The sequence below is a fragment of the Bos indicus genome, chromosome 11 (genome assembly GCF_029378745.1).
Source record: "Bos indicus isolate NIAB-ARS_2022 breed Sahiwal x Tharparkar chromosome 11, NIAB-ARS_B.indTharparkar_mat_pri_1.0, whole genome shotgun sequence".
Classification (NCBI taxonomy): Eukaryota; Metazoa; Chordata; class Mammalia; order Artiodactyla; family Bovidae; genus Bos; species Bos indicus.
The window spans coordinates 37,754,979-37,778,400 of NC_091770.1; the positions used below are offsets into that span (position 1 = coordinate 37,754,979).

General features: G+C 36.2%; 1 protein-coding gene across 5 annotated transcripts in view; it reads right to left on the minus strand.

The window, feature by feature from the left end:
- CCDC88A (coiled-coil domain containing 88A) overlaps positions 1 to 23,422 on the minus strand; it is a 115,885-nt gene that overhangs the window by 42,414 nt on the left and 50,049 nt on the right. For all 5 annotated transcript variants that reach the window (XM_019970170.2, XM_019970169.2, XM_019970168.2 and 2 more), the window contains exons 9-14: positions 15,567 to 15,648; positions 13,446 to 13,604; positions 11,519 to 11,665; positions 10,787 to 10,931; positions 6,031 to 6,215; positions 28 to 165 (exon numbers count right to left, since the gene is read on the minus strand). In XM_019970170.2, the coding sequence (XP_019825729.1) occupies positions 28 to 165; positions 6,031 to 6,215; positions 10,787 to 10,931; positions 11,519 to 11,665; positions 13,446 to 13,604; positions 15,567 to 15,648 (856 nt within the window). The remainder of the gene's footprint in view (positions 1 to 27; positions 166 to 6,030; positions 6,216 to 10,786; positions 10,932 to 11,518; positions 11,666 to 13,445; positions 13,605 to 15,566; positions 15,649 to 23,422) is intronic.

Sequence of the window (23,422 nt, forward strand, 5' to 3'; positions counted from 1 at the left end):
TGTTGCTTAATAAAAAAATTTATGAACCTGTCTCTCTGAATTTTCTCGAAGTGTTTCAATCGTTTTTTCAAGCTGAGCTTTTTCCTTCATTAGATCCTTGCTTAAATTCTGACAATTCTGAAGACTTTGCTTTTCTTGAATAATCTCATTTTCAAGGATTTCAACCTGGTGAAAATGAAATCACAAAAAAATATATCATTAGTATTTCAAAATAGTGGAAGCATGTAAAAACAAAAGCTAATCACTGAATAAAGGGTAGAAAACAATTTTAATACTCAAATAGTGAAATTTAAGAATTTCATAGAAAAATTCAAGTAGTATTTCAAGATAATTTTAGCAGCTATCTAAAATATACAGACATGATTATCTTTCTTGTCCTCTGCATCTCTGAAGGCAAATTTCCACTTCTAAACACAAACACAAATACAACTGCATACATACACACATGCCACATGAAGAATACACAAAACATACTGAAAAAACTCCCTTGGATTTGTAAAACGCAAATTTAATTAGTCAAGGAATTTAGTGCACAAGAAGGAAAAGATGAGAAAATGAGACGAGAAGGAACTTGGGTTAAAAAGGGAAAAAAAGGAGACTACTAGAGAAAAAAAGATTTGAGCAAAACTCTAGCAAAGTATGAGGTTAACAAGTATGAAAAAGCAAATTCAACTTCAAAATATGCCATACTAGTGATTTCCCCATTATTATATAACATATTCAAACCAGGTAACCAAAAAAAAAAAAAAGAAAGAAAGATTAAGGCATATAAAACATTCCACTTCACGTTTAAATATTACCTAAATCCTTGTAACAACAGTAAGAAACTCTAAGAAGTAATATTAATATCTCAAAAGCATAAAGTCACAAATCTTATTCAATAATTCACATTAAGTTTACACAATCAGGAACCTGTAAGCTATTAATAACTAATCTGGTTCTCACATTACATACTGAAACATATGGACAGTATTTATTTAATTAAACTCATTTCCTGTATTAATGGAATTCAAATGAAACATTCAGTTTACAAAAGATATACAAAGAATTAATCAAAAACTGCTGGAATCACTAATTTACTAATTAGACTTTAAAGTTAATTTCAAAATCAAAATTCCAGATTTATAGTGGCGGCAAAAATAAAACCACTCCAAGTTCTAAATGGCCACTTCTATTTTAACACTATATTCATTGTGAAATGCTTATTTGGTTAATGAATTAAAGATGATGCAAAGAATGTTTTAAAAGACAAAAAATATTTCAAGGAAATCAAAATGTCTATCTGCATTATCTAAGGCAGTGGTTCTCATGGCATGGTTCCACAATAGCAGGATGAGTCTCACCTAGGAACTTCTTGGAAATGAGAATTCTTATCCACCATAGCCCTACCACATTAGAAACTCTGGGCATGAGGCTCAGCAATCCGTATCTTAACAAGTGCTGAAGGTTACTGTGATGAATACCTTCCTATTCAAAGCTATTGGTCTAAAAACTAGGCAGATTTTCATAACCAAATCTAGAAACCGAGAATCCAAAGGAAAAACTAGACATGGCTGACACATGTAGAAGAATATTTATTACAGCATATTTTTCAGCAACCAAGAACTGGAAACAAAAGTGAAAGCACATTTTGAAGGGTATACATGATGGAGGGTATTCAAGATAAAAATATCATGTACGTCTTTATAATACGACTCCAGTACTTTGGCCACCTCATGTGAAGAGCTGACTCATTGGAAAAGACTCTGATGCTGGGAGGGATTGGGGGCAGGAGGAGAAGGGGACGACAGAGGATGAGATGGCTGGATGGCATCACTAACTTGATGGACGTGAGTCTGAGTGAACTCCGGGAGATGGTGATGGACAGGGAGGCCTGGTGTGCTGCAATTCATGGGGTTGCAAAGAATCAGACATGACTGAGCGACTGAACTGAACTGATACTGTGTGTATGTGTTTGTGTAGGTAGAAAGATATGCACAAATAAATTACTTGGTCTAACTGTCCCACAACAGGAAAATAAGAGTATCTCAGAGATATTGCAAGTTTGGATCCAGACCACTGCAATAAAGTAAGTATCGCAATTAAATGAGTCAAATGAATATTCTAAAATCTATGTTTATCCCACACTGTAGTCTATTAAGTGTGCCATACCATTATGTCTAAAAAAACAATGTACATACCTTCATTAAAAATTCACTGCTAAAAAAAAGTTAACCATCACCTGAGCCTTCAGCAAGTTTTAATCTTGTTGGGGGAGTGTCTTGCCTAGATGCTGATGGCTGCTGACTGATCAGGGTAGTGGTTGCTGAAGGCTGGGATGGCTATGTAATTTCTTAAAATAAAACAATAAAGTCTGCTCTGTCAGCTGACTCTTTCTTTCATGAACAATTTCTCTGTAGCATGCAAGGCTACAAAAACTTTTTTTTTCAAAATTGGAGTCACTTCTCTTAAACACAGCCACTGTTTTATCAGCTTTATGTAATATTCTAAGTCCTCTGTTGATATTTCAACCATCTCCACAACATCTTTAACAGTAGACTCTGTCTCAAGAAACTTTCTTTACTCATGCACAAGAAGTAACTCCTAATCCATTTATAGCTGTATCATGAGATTGCAACAAATCAATCATATCTTCAGGCTCCATTTCTAGTTCTGGTTCTCTTGCTAATTCCTCCACATCTGCAATTACTTCCTCCACTGAAGCCTCTAAGTCATCCATGAGGGGTAGAATCAACTTCTTCCAAACCCCTGTTAACGTTATTTTTAACTCTTCCCATGAATCACGAATGTTCTTAATGGCATCTAGACTGCTAAGTTCTTTTCAGAAGGTTTTCAACTGACTTTGCCCAGATCCATCAGAGGAATCACTTTTGATGGCGGCTACAGCCTTACAAAATAAAGAGTAAGACTTCAAAGTCAACTTACTCTTTAATCTATGGGCCACAGAATGGATATTGTGTTAGTAAGCACGGAACAACATGAATCTCAATCCTAAGTCTCTAACAGAGCTCTTGGGGATCAGGTACACTGTCAATGAGCAGTCATATTTTGAAAGAAATTTTTGTTTGAGCAGTAGACCTCACAAGTGGGCTTAGAATAGTCAATAAGCCATACTGTAAACAGATATGTTGTCATCCAGGCTTTGTTGTTCCATCAAGAGAGTACAGGGAAAGTAAGTACAGAGAACAGATTAAGCAGAATTCTTAAGGGCCCTAGGATTTTTGAAATTGTAAATGACCACTGACTTCAAGTCACCAGCTTCATTAGCCTCTAACAAGAGAGTCAGCCTGTCCTTTAAAGAAGAAAAAATTATTTACTTGGCTATGCCAGGTCTTAGTTGTGGCATGCGGGATCTTTAGCTGTGGCATGCGGGATCTAGTTCCCTGACCAGGAATCAAGCCTAGGCCCCCTGCATTGGGAGTGTGGAGTCTTCCCTGGGACCACCAGGGAAGAAACCTGTCCTTTGAAGCTTTGAACCTAGGCATTAATTAAACTCTTCCAGCTATGAAGTCCTAGATGGAATCTTGTTCCAATAGAAGGTCGTTTGTCTACACTAAAAATCTATAGTTTAGTGTAGTCACCGTAATTGTATCTTCTGGAAAACTAAATACAGCTTCTACATTAGTACATGTTGTACTTTTATGTTACGGAAACCTCTCTCCTTCAACCTCACAAACCAACCTCTAAAAGATTAAAAGTTTTCTTCTGAAGCTTCCTCACCTCTCTCAGCCTTCACAGAATTGAAGAGAGGGCCTAGCTCTGGATTAGGCTTTGGCTTAAAGGAATGCTATGGCTGGCATGTCTTCTATCCAGACCACTAAGACCTTCTCCATATCAGCAATAATGCTCTCTCATTTTCCTATCATTCAAAGTTCACTGAAAGTACTTTTAACTCAAGAACCTCTCTGCATGCACATCTTGGCTGACTGGTGTAGGCAGCCTACCTTTCAGCCTATCTCAGCTTTCAATACTCCTTCCTCACTGTTCTTAATCATTTCTAGCTTGTGATCCAATTGTGAGAGTGAGAGATGTGCAACTACTCCTTTCACTTGAACACATACAGGTCACTCTAGGGTTATTAGTTGCTAATTTCAATACTGTTGTGTCTCAGGGAATAGGGAGGTACAAGGAGAGGGAGAGAGATGGGGAAATCACCAGTCAGTGGAGAAGCTGGAACACCACATCACTTCATTAAGTTCACTGTCTTATATGGGTGCAGTCTATGCCACCCAAACACAATTAAAATACTAACATCAAAGATCACTGATAGAGATCACCATGCTATGCTATGCTATGCTAAGTCACTTCAGTCGTGTCTGACTCTGTGTGACCCCATAGACGGCAGCCACCAGGGTCCCCTGTCCCTGGGATTCTCCAGGCAAAAACACTGGAGTGGGTTGCCATTTCCTTCTCCAATGCATGAAAGTGAAAAGTGAAAGCGAAGTCGCTCAGTCATGTCTGACTCTTAGCGACCCCATGGACTGCAGCCTACCAGGTTCCTCCATCCATGGGATTTCTGACAGAGATCACCATAACAAATACAATAACAATGAAAGAGTTTGAAATATTGTGAGAATCACCAAAATGTGACACAGAGACATGAAGTAATAGCAAACGCTATTAGAAAAATAGTGCTGAGAGACTTGTTTGAAGCAGGGTTGCCTCAAACTTTCAAGTTGTAAAAAACAACAGCAGCAATTACCTGTGAGTGCGATAAAAGTATTATGCAAGAAAATAAGGTATGCTTGTTATTTCTTTTCAAAGTCTACTTAAATTCAGGTTTCATAATCCCTAAACTGTGGCCTCTAAATACCACTGTTGACTAAAAGAAAGAAGGGCTTTTTAGAGAAATGGCTGTGTCCAGGTCTGAAGCAGGAATGTTTCAAAAGAACCTAGAACACACTGTCACAGCAGAAAGCAAGGAAGCTCTCCACGAGTGCTTAGGTCATGTCATAAGGGTTCAGGTAGCGGCTTAAAAAGAGTTGGGAGGGTAAGAAAAATACAATGTATTAAAATACATCAAATATTTTTAAATTTGTGAGTTTATTATGACACCACAACAAACTCAATAATTATCTCAGGAGGATATGAGAGAACCAATTAATTACTAGGAAACTGGTAAATTAAGGACAAGAATCAAACATTCATCCCACTTAACCCACCCTAAGAGTTGTTCCTCCAAGTAACTAACAGTGGTTTATTTTTAACCCAGTATTTTTTTTAAAAAAAGTTTTCCTTACAGAAACACTCTAGCTACCAAATAAAGAACGGATGATATAATATCAGGATTTTGTACCCTCTGATTAATTAAGGGATCTAAACCAATGATTTTCTATGACTACAAACATCACTTTCTTCAACAGAAAAACTACTAGGAAACAAGAGTAAATCTATAGACTAAAACAGACTTAAGGGACACATCAACAGATTGAACATACCAATCTTATTTGGATTTATATTTAAAAAATATTTGAATATAATTATATTCAAAAAATATTAAAAAATTTTTTTAAATTTTATTTTAACTTTACAATATTGTATTGGTTTTGCCATATACCAAAATGAATCCGCCACAGGTATACATACATGTGTTCCCCATCCTGAACCCTCCTCCCTCCCCATACCATCCCTCTGGGTCGTCCCAGTGCACCAGCCCCAAGCATCTGCTGATCAAAAGCTATAATTTTTTAAGTGTGATATCATCACTGTTCTTTTTTAAAATTCCTTTTTAGAAATTTATACAGAGATATTTATTGGTAAAACACTACCATGTCTAGGACTCACTTCAAAATTATCTGGTGGTTGCACGGAGAGTATCAAGGGTAGAAGTAAGATTAGTTGTGAGATAATAACTGTTGAGTCTAAGAATGCATTCACTTCATATTTATATAAGTTTGAAATCTATATAATCAGTTAAAATAATATTGAGGGTACAATAAAAGTTGTAAAATAAATGTTCTATCTAAACACTATTTATTTATACTTTTACATATATCTTTTTTACATTATATTGAAAATTAATTTTTATACCTTCTTACTTAGTCTTTGATTTTCTTTTTCAATTTTCAGGATTTTGGAGGTGGTGCCTTCAGCAGAATCCATAGTACTCCGAAGCTCTTCTACAGTTTTTGTCAAACTCTGATTTTCCATCTCCAACTTCAACAATCTACTTGATGTCAATTCATTCACCTCATGGCCCAAGGATTTTTGTGGTGCTGTAATATTGAAAAATATGACACTGGTAAAACTATGCTACTCTTCCCTATTTAAAATATTTAGTGTAAATACACTAAATCATCTGATCCTTAACTTTATAAAAAATTAATAAAGTTATACAAGATAGACACAATGAAAAAAGAGAGATAAATACAGGTAAATCTTTAAATTCTAAAGCATTCAGAAGTGGGGGCTTTCCTGGTGGCTCAGTGGTAAAGAACCCGCCTGCAATGCAGGAGACGCAGGAGATGAGGGTTCAATCCCTGGGTCGGGAAGATGCCCTGGAGAAGGAAATGGCAACCCACTCCAGTATTCTTGCCTGGAGAATCCCATGAACAGAGGAGCCTGGTTACAGTCCATAGGGTCGCAAAGAGTCAGACACAACTGAAGCGACTTAGCATACACACACATATACGCATCCACAAGTATTCTAGTGGGAAAAAAAGTACAAAATTTAGACTGAAGTGACTAGACTTTTAGTCCTAATTCCATGAGAAAGCAACTTTAACCTCAATGAATCTTAGGTTACTTGGACCAAATATAGTTACTATCCTGTGTATCTAACAGAGTCACTGTGTGACTCAAATAAGTATAAAGCATATTCTATGCCACACCTTCAAAGATTAAAAAAGAAAAACAGTTTGAAGGGGAAAAAAACTCCCAATCTGATTCTGAGAAAGGCGAGACAGTACTATACACAGGTCACTTCAAAAAAGTCTTTCTCTAAATGAAGGATCTAGCTAATTAAGTATAAAGAGCAACATGCAGTCCATTTTGCCAATGGAAATCATCTTTCTAAGCAGCTTTTGGAATTATTTTTTTTAATATAAGAAAACTCAGTTTCAACTTCTGGAAACGTTTTCCAGTAAGCCAAAAATAATTATTTTCTAATAACTGTATGACAGACTCATTAAATATTTTGAAGATATATTAGGATTCACAAAAGAAATATGACACTTAGAGTTTATTTTGAAATCCTAGATTTCAGGAAAGGAAATGAACAGAAATACAGGAGGGCATTTCTAGGTCTGTCTACTTTGTGTATGTTTGAAATCCTCCATCATAAAAACCAAACACACACACACACACACAAACCATGTATCCCCACAAGTTATATGTTCTTTTTTAAAAATCAGATAGAGTAAAATATCTCCTAGGATTTAAGAAAGCCTCAATTCTTATTTCAAGTTTTTGTTCTAGTCAGCACACACTCTTAATCTTTTATTAAAAGCTGGTATCATAGATAGTCACTGACTTCATAAATGTTATTAGTTGTCCATGTCTTCTTAAGTAAAACTCATTTCAATTAAACAAGATTAGGCTACAAAACATGATATGCCTTAATAAAACTTTCAATACTACGTGCTTCAAAGAAACTTCAAGCCATCCTACAGAGAATAAAAAGGATGCATACAACACATTTTTAACATGGGAGAATGTCTGTGTTATATTTTGGACGAAAAAAGGAACCCTGACTGTACATAAACACTGATGATGATATATAAAATAAATGTGTGTGTAGAAAAATTCTAGAAGCAAATTTTGTGAAATGTAAAAGTCAAGAAATTATTAATGACTTTGATTTCCTTTACATTTTTCACATTCAACAAATTTTCTAGAAAGTTCCTTGTATAGTTAAAAAAAAACTACACTATACTAATATTCTGTTCTATGACTGCAGCAAAACAACCGATATAATAATAATAAAAGACTCAAATGCTATTTACAAGGTGTTCTAAAGAGCTTCATTAACAAATTCAACCCTCACAACAACCCAACCAGATAGTCCTTACTATTACTGTCCCTACCTAACAGCCGAGAAAACTCCTAACAGTGTAATTTTAACTACTTGAGTAGTTCAGTACAGTTGCTCAGTCATGTCCAACTCATTGAACCACATGAACCCCATGAACCACACCATGCCAGGCCTCCGTGTCCATCACCAACTCCTGGAGTCCACCAAACCCATGTCCATTGAGTCGGTAATGCCATCCAACCATCTCATCCTCTGTCGTCCCCTTCTCCTCCTGCCCTCAATCTTTCCCAGCATCAGGGTCTTTTCAAATGAGTCAGCTCTTCACATCAGGTGGCTCAAGTATTGGAGTTTTGGCTTCAGCATCAGTCCTACCAAAGAACACCCAGGACTGATCTCCGTTAGGATGGACTGGTTGGATCTCCTTGCAGTCCAAGGGACTTTAAAGAGTCTTCTCCAACACCACAGGTCAAAAGCATCAATTCTTTGGCACTCAGCTTTCTTCACAGTCCAACTCTCACATCCATACATGACCACTGGAAAAACCATAGCCTTGATTAGATGGACCTTTGTTGACAAAGTAATGTCTCTGCTTTTTAATATGTTGTCTAGGTTGGTCATAACTTTCTTTCCAAGGAGTAAGCATCTTTTAATTTCATGGCTGCAATCACCATCTACAGTGATTTTGGAGACCAGAAAAATAGTCAGCCACTGTTTCCCCATCTATTTGCCATGAAGTGATGGGACCCGATGCCATGATCTTAGTTTTCTGAAGTTGAGCTTTAAGCCAACTTTTCACTCTCCTCTTTCACTTTCATCAAGAGGCTCTTTAGTTCTTCTTCACTTTCTGCCATAAGGGTGGTATCATCTGGATATCTGAGGTTATTGATTTTCTCCTGGCAATCTTGATTCCAGCTTGTGCTTCCTCCAGCCCAGAGTTTCTCATGATGTACTCTGCATAGAAATTAAATAAGCAGGGTGACAATATACAGCCTTGACGTCCTCCTTTCCTATTTGGAACCAGTGTGTTGTTCCATGTTCAGTTCTAACTGTTGCTTCCTAACTTGCATACAGGTTTCACAAGAGGCAGGTCAGGTGGTCTGGTATTCCCATCTCCTTCAGAATTTTCCTCAGTTTCTTGTGATCCACACAGTCAAAGGCTTTGGCATAGTCAATAAAGCAGAAATAGATGTTTTTCTGAACTCTCTTGCTTTTTCCATGATCCAGAGGATGTTGGCAACTTGATCTCTGGTTCCTCTGCCTTTTCTAAAACCAGCTTAAACATCTGGAAGTTCACAGTTCACGTACTGCTGAAGCCTGGCTTGGAGAATTTTGAGCATTACTTTACTAGCGTGTGAGATGAGTGCAATTGTGCGGTAGTTTGAGCAATCTTTGGCATTGCCTTTCTTTGGGACTGGAATGAAAATGGACCTTTTCCAGTCCTGTGGCCACTGCTGAGTTTTCCAAATTTGTTGGCATATTGAATGCAGTAGAAAACATTTAAATCTGAATTGTTTTCTTTGTAACTCCATTCGCATGGAATACAATTAAAAAGTTCCACAAATGTTTTATGTAACACCTCTTGGCAAGTTCACTGGCTGAATATCATCACTTACTATCAAGTCAATTTACATGAGGTCCTAGAACTTGGAATTAGGTTCCCAAGTGTAAAATTAGGAAAAGCCTATTCTAAAGGAGATCAGCCCTGGGTGTTCTTTGGAAGGAATGATGCTAAAGCTGAAACTCCAGTACTTTGGCCACCTCATGCGAAGAGTTGACTCATTGGAAAAGACTCTGATGCTGGGAGGGATTGGGGGCAGGAGGAGAAGGGGACGACAGAGGATGAGATGGCTGGATGGCATCACTGACTTGATGGACGTGAGTCTGAGTGAACTCCAGGTGTTGGTTATGGACAGGGAGGCCTGGCGTGCTGCAATTCATGGGGTTGCAAAGAGTCGAACACTACTGAGCGACTGAACTGAACTGAACAGTAATAAATATGACAAGTCATCTGCAGAAGTTACCATTTTTAAGCACCAAGCTATAAGCTCTTAAGAGCCTGGTACAATAAAATAGGTATAATAACATAAACACTGGGTAACTGAGGAATTAGGGAACCAGTCTAATTCAAATAAATGTGACTGGGGTATAATTTCAATAAAGTTTTAACACAAAAGGCCACATTCTATGTGTGTGTCCAGCTTTAATAAAGAGAACAAGTTAATGTGGAGGCAGAGACATAGAGCCAAAAGTTAAATATTTATCTGAGGTCTTTTATTACCTCCCAAGTATAAGTGGGCTTGAGCAACTGGTAAGTATAATCCTAAAATGGCGATGACACATATGGATGAATGTAACTGTAAAGATCCTTCAGTTGCTTTATTCTGGCTACATATTCACCAAAGAATATTCCCATTACATTCTGATGTCCTATTTAGGTTTGTCTACAGTCAAAGAACAGGTTGACCAGTAAATATGACTCTTCTGTTCTATTTAGTAGATGATTATATCTCTCAAAATACATTAATAAACTGATACCCCCACTTCTTAGGATATTAACATGAAATAGTGCCTAAACAATGGATCAAATCTGTTACTGCACTCAAAGTTGAGCTGTAAGACACGCAGAGAAAAGGATAAAACTCAGAATTGTGGAAATTAATATATTCTTTGGTGAAATCCTATCTAGGGAGATATCTGGTCTTTTGAGACATTTCCAGTCAAGGAAAATAAAGAACAGTAAGAAAATATCCAAAAATGTAAGCATAAATGTCATTTATTCATTCATCCATTTAAATAAAACAGTATCAGAAATACCTTCAGAAAGTTCACTAGTTCTAGATATTTGTTCCAGTTCCCAGCCAAGATGTAATGATTCGTCCATACTTTGCTTCTGTGCCATTTCCAAAGTCATATTTTCTTCCATTAGTTCTTCAATCTTTTTTCTATCCATATCACGTTCCTTTTTTATTGGCAGAGTAGGGAGAGAAAAGAAAGCTAAGAAACTGTACAATTTCAAGCTGATATTGTATTACTTTATAACTTTCAATTATCAGAAACTGTATGAGTTAAATTTTGAGTTCCTTAAAATTTTTACAATTTGAAGCTCTTGATAATAATTATAATTATTATTGCTGGTCATTCAACTGATCAGTTGTCTGACCTCCTTTTAAAGTGATTTTTGGGGACACTGAAAACACTTCTTCATAGTCATTATATTGTTCTAGTCACATAACAAATGACTTCCAATCCAATGCTAAATTTTAGTGATAGTTGTATTTCTATAGTCTAAAAAAATGTTTAACAATAGCTTATTAGGGTTTTCTGAAAAGAAGTAGAAAAATTAATAAATAATACCCCTTTGTAATAAAGGCAGAAATTTCTACTACTCCTGAACTTACATAAAATCAGGAGCATCTAATTTATTTAGTTCTCACTTTTCTGTTAAGACCTTAAGGACACTAGCCATCCTTATCACTATAGGGAAATCAGATGAATCTTAGAATTTTTACTTAGAAGCTATGTAATGGATCTACCTTATACACTTACCATTTCCATATCATGCAGTTTAGCTTTCAGTTGTAAATTCTCTTTTTCTAATTCATGCAATTTATCAGAACGAGCTCGAGTTCCTTCTAATTGGTCTTCCAACATGGTTTTTGTTTCCAATAAAACTTGATTGTCTTCTTTTAATTCCTATAAAAATTTCAAGTAGGCATTATTGGTCACAAATATGTTAATATGAGAATTTTTAAAGTTCTGAAACATAAAAATTCTTTTTTAAAAAATAAGACATTAAGCTATCTTTATCAACAGGTCTATGCAAGAGTAAAGGTACTGAGTAACAAATATAGTTGGTTTCATTTTATTTCCCAGAATTTAAATTATTATGTAAACAGGGGAGGGAGATGGAAGTTTCAAAAGGGAGGGGATATATGTGTAGAGTTGACTCATTGGAAAAGACTCTGATGCTGGGAGGGATTGGGGGCAGGAGGAGAAGGGGACGACAGAGGATGAGATGGCTGGATGGCACCACCGACTCGATGGACATGAGTCTGAGTGAACTCCAGGAGTTGGTGATGGACAGGGAGGCCTGGCGTGGTGCGATTCATGGGGTCGCAAAGAGTCGGACACGACTGAGCGACTAAACTGAACTGAACTTATGACTGATTCATGTTGAGGTTTGACAGAAAACAGCAAAATTCTGTAAAGCAATTATCCTTCAATAAAAAATAAATTAATTAAAAAATTGTGTAAACAAATACTCAGCACCTATATTAGGATGTGTACTACTACTATAATTTCACATGAAATTGTCAGGGTATATTTAAATTCCTAAGTCACAAGGATAAGGAACTCATATAAGTAGTCTAGATTTTTAAGATGCAAATCTACATAGAACTGGGGCTTAATTTATTTAATAAAATAGATTTAAGTTTCTCTCTACTTGGAAAGTGGAGAGTTTGGGGTTTTGAGTAAAATACCAAGACTACAATCAATATTTAAGTAAATCATAAACCAAGGCTTTATCAAAAAATACTTTGCATAAAACCTCTTAAAATTCCTATGTATGTTTTGAAGACATATTCACAAATCTATATTGCTAAGTTATATGCCTGCCATTTATAAGCTGGTCAAGCAAAAGTATATTAAAACAATGGCACACATGAGGACCCTTGAATAGTCCTACACATGCACCCATTTAAAAAAGTATTAAAAGAATTAACAAGCAGCTTGTCCTTGCACTCTATTGGGTCTATTTTCTGGTAACATTCAGGCTAAGTTTTAACTTTCTCTTACAATGTTTTCACTTGATATTGCAAACTCCTTCTTTCTTATCCCCATACTGAAACTGATGAAAATCTCCTCTATTTACAAAGAAGAAATCACTGAGAAAGGAAAAAAGAACGCAAGAAGCAAAGATTTTCAAATTCTTGCTATCAAATTCAACTTTATGTTACATAGAATTGCAACCATTAAATAATAAAAATTGCTTTTCTTCAAACTTGTTCATATAAAGAGACAAATGACATTGGGGAGGTGAAGGAAGAGAGAGGAGAAGAGGAAGACAGATACTGATTTTGCTTTCATTGATCCTAATTTAGTAGTCTGAGTTGAGCAGCAATCAGAAGCATTCACTTCTAGGCATGAATTTAAAATTAGGAGAGGCATATATACTTTAACTTCAAAGTCTTCCCTACCTGTAATGCTAATTAAACAAAGGAATGAAATAAAACCTCCAATGAGTAGCGACCAAAAATTCCTTTTGACAAGTCTAAACAATATGCTGATCTATCATAAAGTAATCACCTGATGGTATTACAGTTTGCTCAGTGTTAATCACCTGATGGTATTACAGTTTGCTCCATGTTTCAAGAGTTCTTTACATTTATTAAAATGCATTTTAAATGCATTTTGAAAAATTGTAACACTTTTCAAGAAAAAAATTGTGAATTGTTTAAATTATGCAACATACCTCAACTCTTGCCTTATAAAATTCAATATCATGTAGTCTCTCTTTGTATCTGCTGACTTCACTTTCAAGCTTATCAACTCTGACGGCCTTCTCCCGAAGTGCATCTAATTCATCTCGATACATTCTTGCAGAACGAGCATCCGAAAGCAAATTCATGTTCTAAATATAAACACATACTAATATTTAAAATATTATTCTTTATTTTCAAATTGATAATGCTTAGGTTGTGCAATCTGATGAATTTACAAAAAAGCCCCAATTATTTCTGTCCTTTAAAAGTGTGAATTTTTATGGGATGAGGAAGCTGAGTGGTTAAGGAAACAGACTGCTAAAAGTGTGAATTTTCTGGTATAAATATTATACCTTATTTTTTTTAATGCAGATATATAAAGTCTTTTTTTTTAAACCAAGAGTAAGAAGTATTTTAAAAATATACACTTCTATACAAATATAAAAACACATGCATACATACAAGTTTTTATATATAATGTTCACTACTAAGATTGTAAAAAATACTCAGGACATTTTAAATTAAGTAAATCTCTTAACGTAACTGTTTGCAACGAATTTAAGGTTAAAAGCTAACTTCAAAATATAAGATAGTAAAAATACAGACGAGGCAAACTACTACAAAAATTGATCATTAGTTACTTTAGAGAAATGTTTCTATCCAGATATGTTACCAAAATCCTGCTAAGTTTTTAAATACTTCCACATGAATGATTACTTGCATATGATTAGTATACACCTCTACATCATTTGAAATAAATATTAAAATACAAACTTTAAAAAGTCCTCTTGCAATCCTTTGAATAACTATAATTGAAGCATGATCCAGAGACATTTGTCGGTCCCTGAAAGCCTTCTGGGGAGTTCATCAGGTCAAAACTATTTTCATAATAATACTAAGACTGTACTTGCTGTTTCACTCTCATTCTCTCATGAGGGTACAGTGGAACTTTCCAGAGGCTACACAGATGGCATGTTATTAACTTAACAGACTGAATGCAGAAACAGATATGAGAATCTGGTAGTCTTCAATTAAGGGAGGCATTAAATAAAGAGATTTGCAAAAATATAAAAGATTACTATGCTTCTAATTTTTTTGTTGTTTTGGAAAATAATGGTTGTTTAGTTGCCATACAATTTTTATGTTAACATGGAATGGGCTGAGTATTATTTTCAAATGAATTAATAAATATTTTTAAATTACTAGTTTAAATTTCAAATATAGTAAATTCCAGTAAAGGGAATTCACATTAAATAATCCTCATTAATTTTTAAGAGTAAAGAAGGGTCTTGAGACAAAAAAAGACTGAGACTCACTGTTTTAGATGGAACACAAAAAACCCTGCTACCAAGCAGTGAACAGCAGCCACAGCATATCTAAAACTAAAAGTTATGATCCCTAGATTCATTCACCTAGAAAGGTCCCAGGTTTATGATCCCACAACTGAAGCAACCCTGGAATTTAAAATGGCGGCTTAGGGGAAGTAAGGACAAGAAAGAATTTTCCAGCCTTATCCCAATCTTTATCATTTATGGCTTAAAGAAGACCTCTTGCACTACCTTCAAATGAAAACAAAACATTACAGAGTAATTAAAAGAAGCAAATTCTTAAATAGTCTTAGTTCATGATGAAAAAACACAAAACTTCAGAAAAAATAAAGACATTTTAAAAAGTGTAGGATCTACATGGTAGAAAAAGAGAAAAATTAAAATGCATTCTATTCTATGGAAGTTAACATAAAGCACCATAAGAGAGCAGAGACTTAAGGAAACATATATAAGCAGCACAGTTTAGCAGTAGAGGTGTTCCAGCTGTCAAGTCCACAGAAGCCAATACATAAAAAAGGGAAACCTGGAACTGTGCTAGTCCTAAGAGGTTCCCTGAAATCTCAGCAAGGTTTGAATAGCACACTGATAGAGAAAAAAGAAAACTCCAAAGTTCTTTCCAGTTTTGATTTCTAGTTTTGGCTCTGGCATTTCTGAAGACAGAAACACTGAAAAAGTCATTATATTTCATTAAACCTCAGTAAGCAGTAAGGCAAATGTTGTAAATTATAAGGAGAAAACTCAATTTCCAATTGATATTATATAATGAAAGTTCCAGGTACAAACCTCTTGCTGCAGCCTTTTTAGCTCTATTTCCATTTGCTCTAGTTCTTGTTTACAGTCCAACAATTGTTCAGTCTTTTCCTCCCTGAAATGCAAAAAATATTTATTAAATAAAAAACTTTGTGCTTTGAAAACTATGATCATCTGAACTAATACAAATATACTATTATTATTAAATATCTAATTTAACATAATATTGGTCATGACCTCAAGCTGGGGAAAAAGACAAAGAAATTGGTATTAAGAATTTATATGGTTGGATGTCATCAGACTCACCCTTAAAGTTCTCCAAATGCTAATAACCTCAATGATTAATGTCCTCATAGTTCATAATGTAGCTTCTTTTTCTTCATCTCTTCTGTCATTTCCTGATTCCCATCTCCTTACTCTCTCTCCCTCTCTGTATTGTCACAGACAAATCAGCTGGAAGAGTTCTTAAGCAAGGCAATACTAGCTGGGTCTGAGACTTTAAGGGTCTCCAGACTATTTTCAATATTTACAATGACCTAAAGAAAATAATACAGTGCCACACAGATATGTAAAATCTTTGACTCTATTAGTTTCTACCCTGAAGTCTGGACACTTTTGTATTTCTCCTGTAACACTTTTTTCTTTTTACACTGTGTTCTAACTCCCATTTTCTATCTCTCCTTTAGAGCCAAGCTCCTCGAAATAAGTCTCCACTGATTATCTCTACTGTCCACCTTCTGTTCTTAAATAATAAAAAATAAATGTTCATTATGTAGAACAATCTGTTTTTGACATCTCATATGTGCTTATATTTAAGTTTTTTCACAGAGAAAATTTTTATTGAAGTACAGCTGATACACAATGTTATATAAGCTACAGGTTATTGTGATTCACAATTTTTAAAAGTTATACTCCATAAAATATTAGCTATATTCCCTGCATTGTACGACATATCCTTATTTTATACATAAATAAATATAGCTTATTTTATACATAAGTTTTACCTTTAATCCTCTACCTCTATATTGCCCCTCTCCACTCCCTCTTCCCACCAGTAATCACCTGCTTCCTGTATCTAAAAATCTGTTTTTCTTGTTACATTCAGTAGTTTTATTTTTTAGATTCCACATATAATTGGCATCATACAGCATTTGTCCTTGTCTGATTTATTTTACTTAGGATAACAACCTCCAAGTCCATCAGTGTTGTTTTATTCATTTGGCTGTGTTGAGTCTTAGCTGCTGCACGAGGGATCTTCATTCCATTATGCAGGCTCTCTAGTTGTGGCCTGAGGGCTCTGGAGTGCAGGAGCTAAGTAGCTGCAGTGCACAGGCTTAGCTGCTCTGTGGCATGTGGGATCTTAGTTCCCTGACCAGGGATCAAACTTGTGTCCCCTAGATTTCAAGGCAGATTCTTAACAACTGGACCACCAGAGAAGTTCCATGTTTTTAAAATAGCAAATTTTATCCTTTTTATGACTGAGTAGCATACCATTCTCTCTCTCTCTCTCTCTCTCTATATATATATATATATATTTTCTAGACATCTTCTTAATCTAATCATCTGTTGATGGACACTTAGGTTGCTTCCATACATGGCAAGTATAAATAATGCTACTATGAACACTGGGGTACATGCATCTTTCTGAACACCACATTAACAAACTGATTAATAAAAACCATACGATCATCTCAGTAGGTGCAGAAAAAGCTTTTCACAAAACTCAATACTCATTTATGATTAAAAAAAAAAAAACTCTGCAGAAAGTGGGCACAGAGAATAATAAACTATATCCAACAAACCCAGAACTAACATCAGACTCAACAGTGAAAAGCTGAACACATTTCCATTAAGATCAGGAACAAAAGACAATGCCCACTCTTGGCACTTTTATTCAACATAGTCCCAGCCACAGCAATTAGACAAGAAAAAGAAAAGGAATGCCAATTTAAAGGAGGAATAAAAACTGTCACTATCTGCAGATGACATACTACAGACGAAACTGAGCAAGACTCTGGCAGGTCCTTCCAGGTACAAATCTTTTTCGTCCCCCATTTCTTCTTTGTAGGAAATAGACTTCATTCAGCCTTCAGACTCCCTGAGATCTAAAGGGCAGATTCAAACAGCTGCTACTCATGGAAGGAAGGGAATGCAGAAACAGAGGAGGAGCAGCTGAGAAACAACAGTCCAGCAATAAAGCAGGGTTCTGGTTCTTCCTCAAGGAATATATGTAACAATATCTTTGAGCTTTTCTGCAGAACTAAGGCCTCCACTCAGGTGGAGAATGGTGCTCAGAGAATGGTTAAAAATTTAACCGTTTTAAAATGGTTAGTTTTAAATGTACAGTTCAGAAGCCTTAATTAATTTTACAATGTTAAACTATCACCACTACTTATTCCCAAAACTTTTTCCTCATCCTATTCAGAAATTCTATACTCATTAAGCAATAACTCTCCAATTTATTTTCTATCTCTCTCAATTTGCCCATAAAATATATTTCATTTAAGTGGAATTATTCAAATTTATCCTTTTATCTGGCTTATCTCACTTAGCAAGCTGAGATGGCTCATCTTATGGCTCATTCCATGGCTCATCCATGTTGCAGCAGCATATCAAAATTTCATTTTTTATGGCTGAATAATAATCCACTCATCTCACACGCTAGCAAAGTAATGCTAAAAATTCTCCAAGCCAGGCTTCAGCAATACGTGAACCGTGAACTTCCACATGTTCAAGCTGGTTTTAGAAAAGGCAGAGGAACCAGAGATCAAATTGCCAACATCCGCTAGATCATGGAAAAAGCAAGACAGTTCCAGAAAAACATCTATTTCTGCTTTATTGACTATGCCAAAGCCTTTGACTATGTGGATCACAAGAAACTGTGGAAAATTCTTTAAGGGATAGGAATACCAGACCACCTGACCTGCCTCTTGAGAAACCTGTATGCAAGTTAGGAAGCAACAGTTAGAACTGGACATGGAACAACAGACTGGTTCCAAATAGGAAAAGGAGGATGTCAAGGCTGTATATTGTCACCCTGCTTATTTAACTTCTATGCAGAGTACATCATGAGAAACTCTGGGCTGGAGGAAGCACAAGCTGGAATCAAGATTGCCAGGAGAAAATCAATAACCTCAGATATGCAGATGATACCACGCTTACAGCAGAAAGTGAAGAAGAACTAAAGAGCTTCTTGATGAAAGTGAAAGAGGAGAGTGAAAAGTTGGCTTAAAGCTCAACTTCAGAAAACTGAAATCATGGCATCGGGTCCCATCACTTCATGGCAAATAGATGGGGAAACAGTGGCTGACTATTTTTCTGGGCTCCAAAATCACTGTAGATGGTGATTGCAGCCATGAAATTAAAAGATACTTACTCCTTGGAAGGAAAGTTGTGACCAAGCTAGATGACATCTTCAAAAGCAGAGACATTACTTTGCCAACAAAGGTCCGTCTAGTCAAGGCTATGGTTTTTCCAGTGGTCATGTATGGATGTGAGAGTTGGACTGTGAAGAAAGCTGAGCGCCGAAGAATTGATGCTTTTGAACTGTGGTGTTGGAGAAGACTCTAGAGTCCCTTGGACTGCAAGGAGATCCAACCAGTCCATTCTAAAGGAGAAAAGTCCTGGGTGTTCATTGGAAGGACTGATGCTAAAGCTGAAACTCCAATACTTTGGCTACCTCATGAGAAGAGTTGACTCATTGGAAAAGACTCTGATGCTGGGAGGGATTGGGGGCAGGAGGAGAAAGGGACGACAGAGGATGAGATGGCTGGACGGCATCACCGACTCAATGGACATGAGTTTGAGTAAACTCCAGGAGCTGGTAATGGACAGGGAGGCCTGGCGTGCTGCAATTCATGGGGTCACAAAGAGTCGGACACGACTGAGCGACTGAACTGAACTGAAGAATCCACTGTGTGCCCACAAGCACATTTTGTTTATCTGTCCATCTGTTCATGCCCATTGGGTTGTTTCTACTCTTTAGCTATTGGAAATAATGCTTCAGTGAACAATGGCATGCCAGTATATGTTTGAGTTCCTGTTTTCAATTTTAGTGGGATATACATAGGTGTGGAATTGCTAGATTATATAAAAATTCTATATTTAACTGTTTGAGGAATATTCTAATGCTTTTAATACACTTATTTTTTTCTGGATGTTTACATATTTAACACTTTAAAAAATACAAACAGAGCAACCACTTTTGTGCAAAAATTCTTCCCCACCAAGAGTATATTAACACATACTCATCTAAACTTGGAGAAGGCAATGACACCCCACTCCAGTACTTTCACCTGGAAAATCCCATAGACAGAGGAGCCTGGTGGGCTGCAGTCCATGGGGTTGCTAAGAGTCGGACACAACTGAGCGACTTCACTTTCACTTTTCACTTTCATGCATTGGAGAAGGAAATGGCAACCCACTCTGGTGTTCTTCCCTGGAGAATCCCAGGGACGGGGGAGCCTGGTGAGCTGCTGTCTATGGGGTCGCAAAGAGTTGGATACAACTGAAGGGACTTAGCAGCAGCAGCAGCACCATCTAGACTAGTTTCTTCATCATTATTCTGTGTTTTACATTTAGCTCTTTAATCCATCTGAAATTCACTTTGGAGTTTGTGAAGTATGACTTTAATTACTGGAATTTCCAAAAGTGTTACCCAGAAGGATCTACACTTACTAATAAAATAATCCCTTTTTGCACCCATTTGACCATTCTATCTACAGTGATGAGGCTTCCATTCACATCTTCCCACTGACACTATTTACCACAGTCAGTCAGTCACCTATTGCCGAATCCAACACATTATTTTCAGATCTTTGAGAAACTTAATGCAGTTCATGCCACTCTTCTTAATATGCTTCTCCTTTGGTTTCCATGACTCTACACTCTTAGGATTTTTCTAGTTCTCAACATATTAATTCTCTGATTCTTTTGCTGATTTCATGTTTTGTGCCTATCTTTTGGCTAACAATTATAAAGTTCTCATTATCTGTGCCACACACTTGTGCTATGCATTTTATACTCTGCCAAGTACTTAATCCTCACAAGAACTCTAAAGAAGTAGTAGCTCATGACTGCAGCTTACATTTGTTGAGCGCTTATGTAATACACACTGTTTACTTACATATTTACCTCACACAACAACCCTACAGTAAGCACTAATATTATTCCTATTTAACAGTCTAGGAAACTGAATAGCCTTAGAGTTTCTGTAACTTGGCCGCAGTCACTCAGTTAGGAAGTGTTGAGAGCCAGGATTCACATTTTAGAGTGCCTCTAAAGCTCATGCACTTAATCATTTGCTCTACCTGTTATTTTGTATATGAAGAAACTGAGTAATGTGGGTAATAAATGGTGACATCTACCTTGAATCACTTAAGCACCTTTCTAATATTTGTATTCTTCAGATTACATCCTTCACATTCTTCATGCTCGTGGGCAGTCTGATGCATTCCAAAGGTTTCAATTAGGACTTACATGCTGCTGCATATATTATTCTGCACGAGTATACTAATGATCTGAAATCTCTACTCTGCATCATGGGCCAGATAGTCAATTATCTGGTTGATCATCTCCACAGAAATATTTCAAAGGCACCTCAAACTAAATATGTCAAAACTAAACTTGTCTTTTACCTTAACAGTATTCCTCTCTCTTATGTTCCCTGTCTGAATGAACGGCATCACCATCTAGACAAACGCTACTTACAGGAAACTAGGAATTATACTGAAGACCCTAATTTCTTTGTTAACACCGCCTCTTCAACCTCATCATTAAAACCCTGGATCAGGCCCAAACCACTTCTTGCCTGGACTGTCCTTCAATCTATCTTTATAATGACACCAGAATTTATTTTTCCAATTTGAATACTCACTAAAGGTCAGCTACTAGGTTGATATATCTTTATTAAAACAGAAATCTGTTTTTAAAGTGCTCTCCCATACAAAAAAAAAATCTTCAGTTGGCCCACACTGTTTAATATTCAAATTTCTCAGCACTGCATACATGACATTCTACTTATCCACTCCATCCTTTTCAGCTTCATTTCCCCTTGTCCCTCTTCATATTCTATTGCTGCTGTTTCTTCTGCTTCTACCCATCTGAGCCTTTTCAACTTACTTAATGCCTAACATCAGGTGAAATGTTACTATCTCTATGAACTTTTCCTGACACCACTCCCTTTTCTCCCCCAAGTCAAAAGTGAATAAAATTCACTTACTCTCAACTGTGGGGTATACTGATTTCTAATATCCCTCCAGTTTTCATGTAATTTCATGATGGACCAGAAGGCCTGGCATGTTGTGGTCCATGGGGTCGCAAAGAGTCAGACACGACTGAGTGACTGAACTGAACTGATTAAAAGTTTATCTCAAAATTCAACTTAAAAATGGGCAAAAAAAAAAAAAAAAAAAAATGGGCAAAGGAACTGAATAAACATCTCTCCAAAGAAGATATACAAACGGCCAATAAGCACATGAAAAGAGACTCAACATTATTAGTCATGGAAATGCAAATCAAATCTATGGTTGTAATAAAAGGGCGTATAATAACATGTATTGCTGAGGATGCAGAGACACTAGAGGCCTCATACTTTGCTGGTGGTGATGTAAAATGGTACAGCCAAATAGTTTGACAGTTCCTCGAAAGGTTAAACACAGAGCTACTATATGACCAAGAATTTCCACAACTCAGTAAATACCCAAGAGAAATGAAAATATGTGTCTATACAAATAAACACACATGAATGTTCATAGGAGTATTATTTAAATAGCCAAAAAGTAGAATACAATCCAAACGTCCATCAACTCATAAATGAGTAATCAAAATGTAGAATGTCCATAAAAGAGAGTATTATTCAACCATCAAAAGGAATGAAGTACTGCTATATCGTACAACATGGACGAATCTTGACAACATTATGCTAAGTGAAAGAAGCCAGAAATAAAAGGCCACATAATGTATGAGTCCATTTATATATATGAAATGTCTAGAACAGACAAATCTATAGAAATAGGAAGTATATTAGTGGTTTTGAGGAGCCAAAGGCCAAAGGTGATGCAGTGACTGTTGATGGGTACGCAGTTTCTTTCTGGGGTGATGAAAATGTCTTAATATTAGATGGCATGGTTCAGAATGGGAGAAAATAATAGCAAATGAAGCAACTGACAAACAACTAATCTCAAAAATATACAAGCAACTCCTACAGCTCAACTCCAGAAAAATAAATGACCCAATCAAAAAATGGGCCAAAGAACTAAATAGACATTTCTCCAAAGAAGACATACAGATGGCTAACAAACACATGAAAAGATGCTCAACATCACTCATTATCAGAGAAATGCAAATCAAAACCACTATGAGGTACCATTTCACATCAGTCAGAATGGCTGCGATCCAAAAGTCTACAAATAATAAATGCTGGAGAGGGTGTGGAGAAAAGGGAACCCTCTTACACTGTTGGTGGGAATGCAAACTAGTACGGCCACTATGGAGAACAGTGTGGAGATTCTTTAAAAAACTGGAAATAGAACTGCCTTATGATCCAGCAATCCCACTGCTGGGCATACACACTGAGGGAACCAGAAGGGAAAGAGACACATGTACCCCAATGTTCATTGCAGCACTGTTTATAATAGCCAGGACATGGAAGCAACCTAGATGCCCATCAGCAGATGAATGGATAAGAAAGCTATGGTACATATACACAATGGAGTATTACTCAGCCATTAAAAAGAATACATTTGAATCAGTTCTAATGAGGTGGATGAAACTGGAGCCTATTATACAGAGTGAAGTAAGCCAGAAGGAAAAACACCAATACAGTATACTAACGCATATATATGGAATTTAGAAAGATGGTAACAATAACCCTGTGTACGAGACAGCAA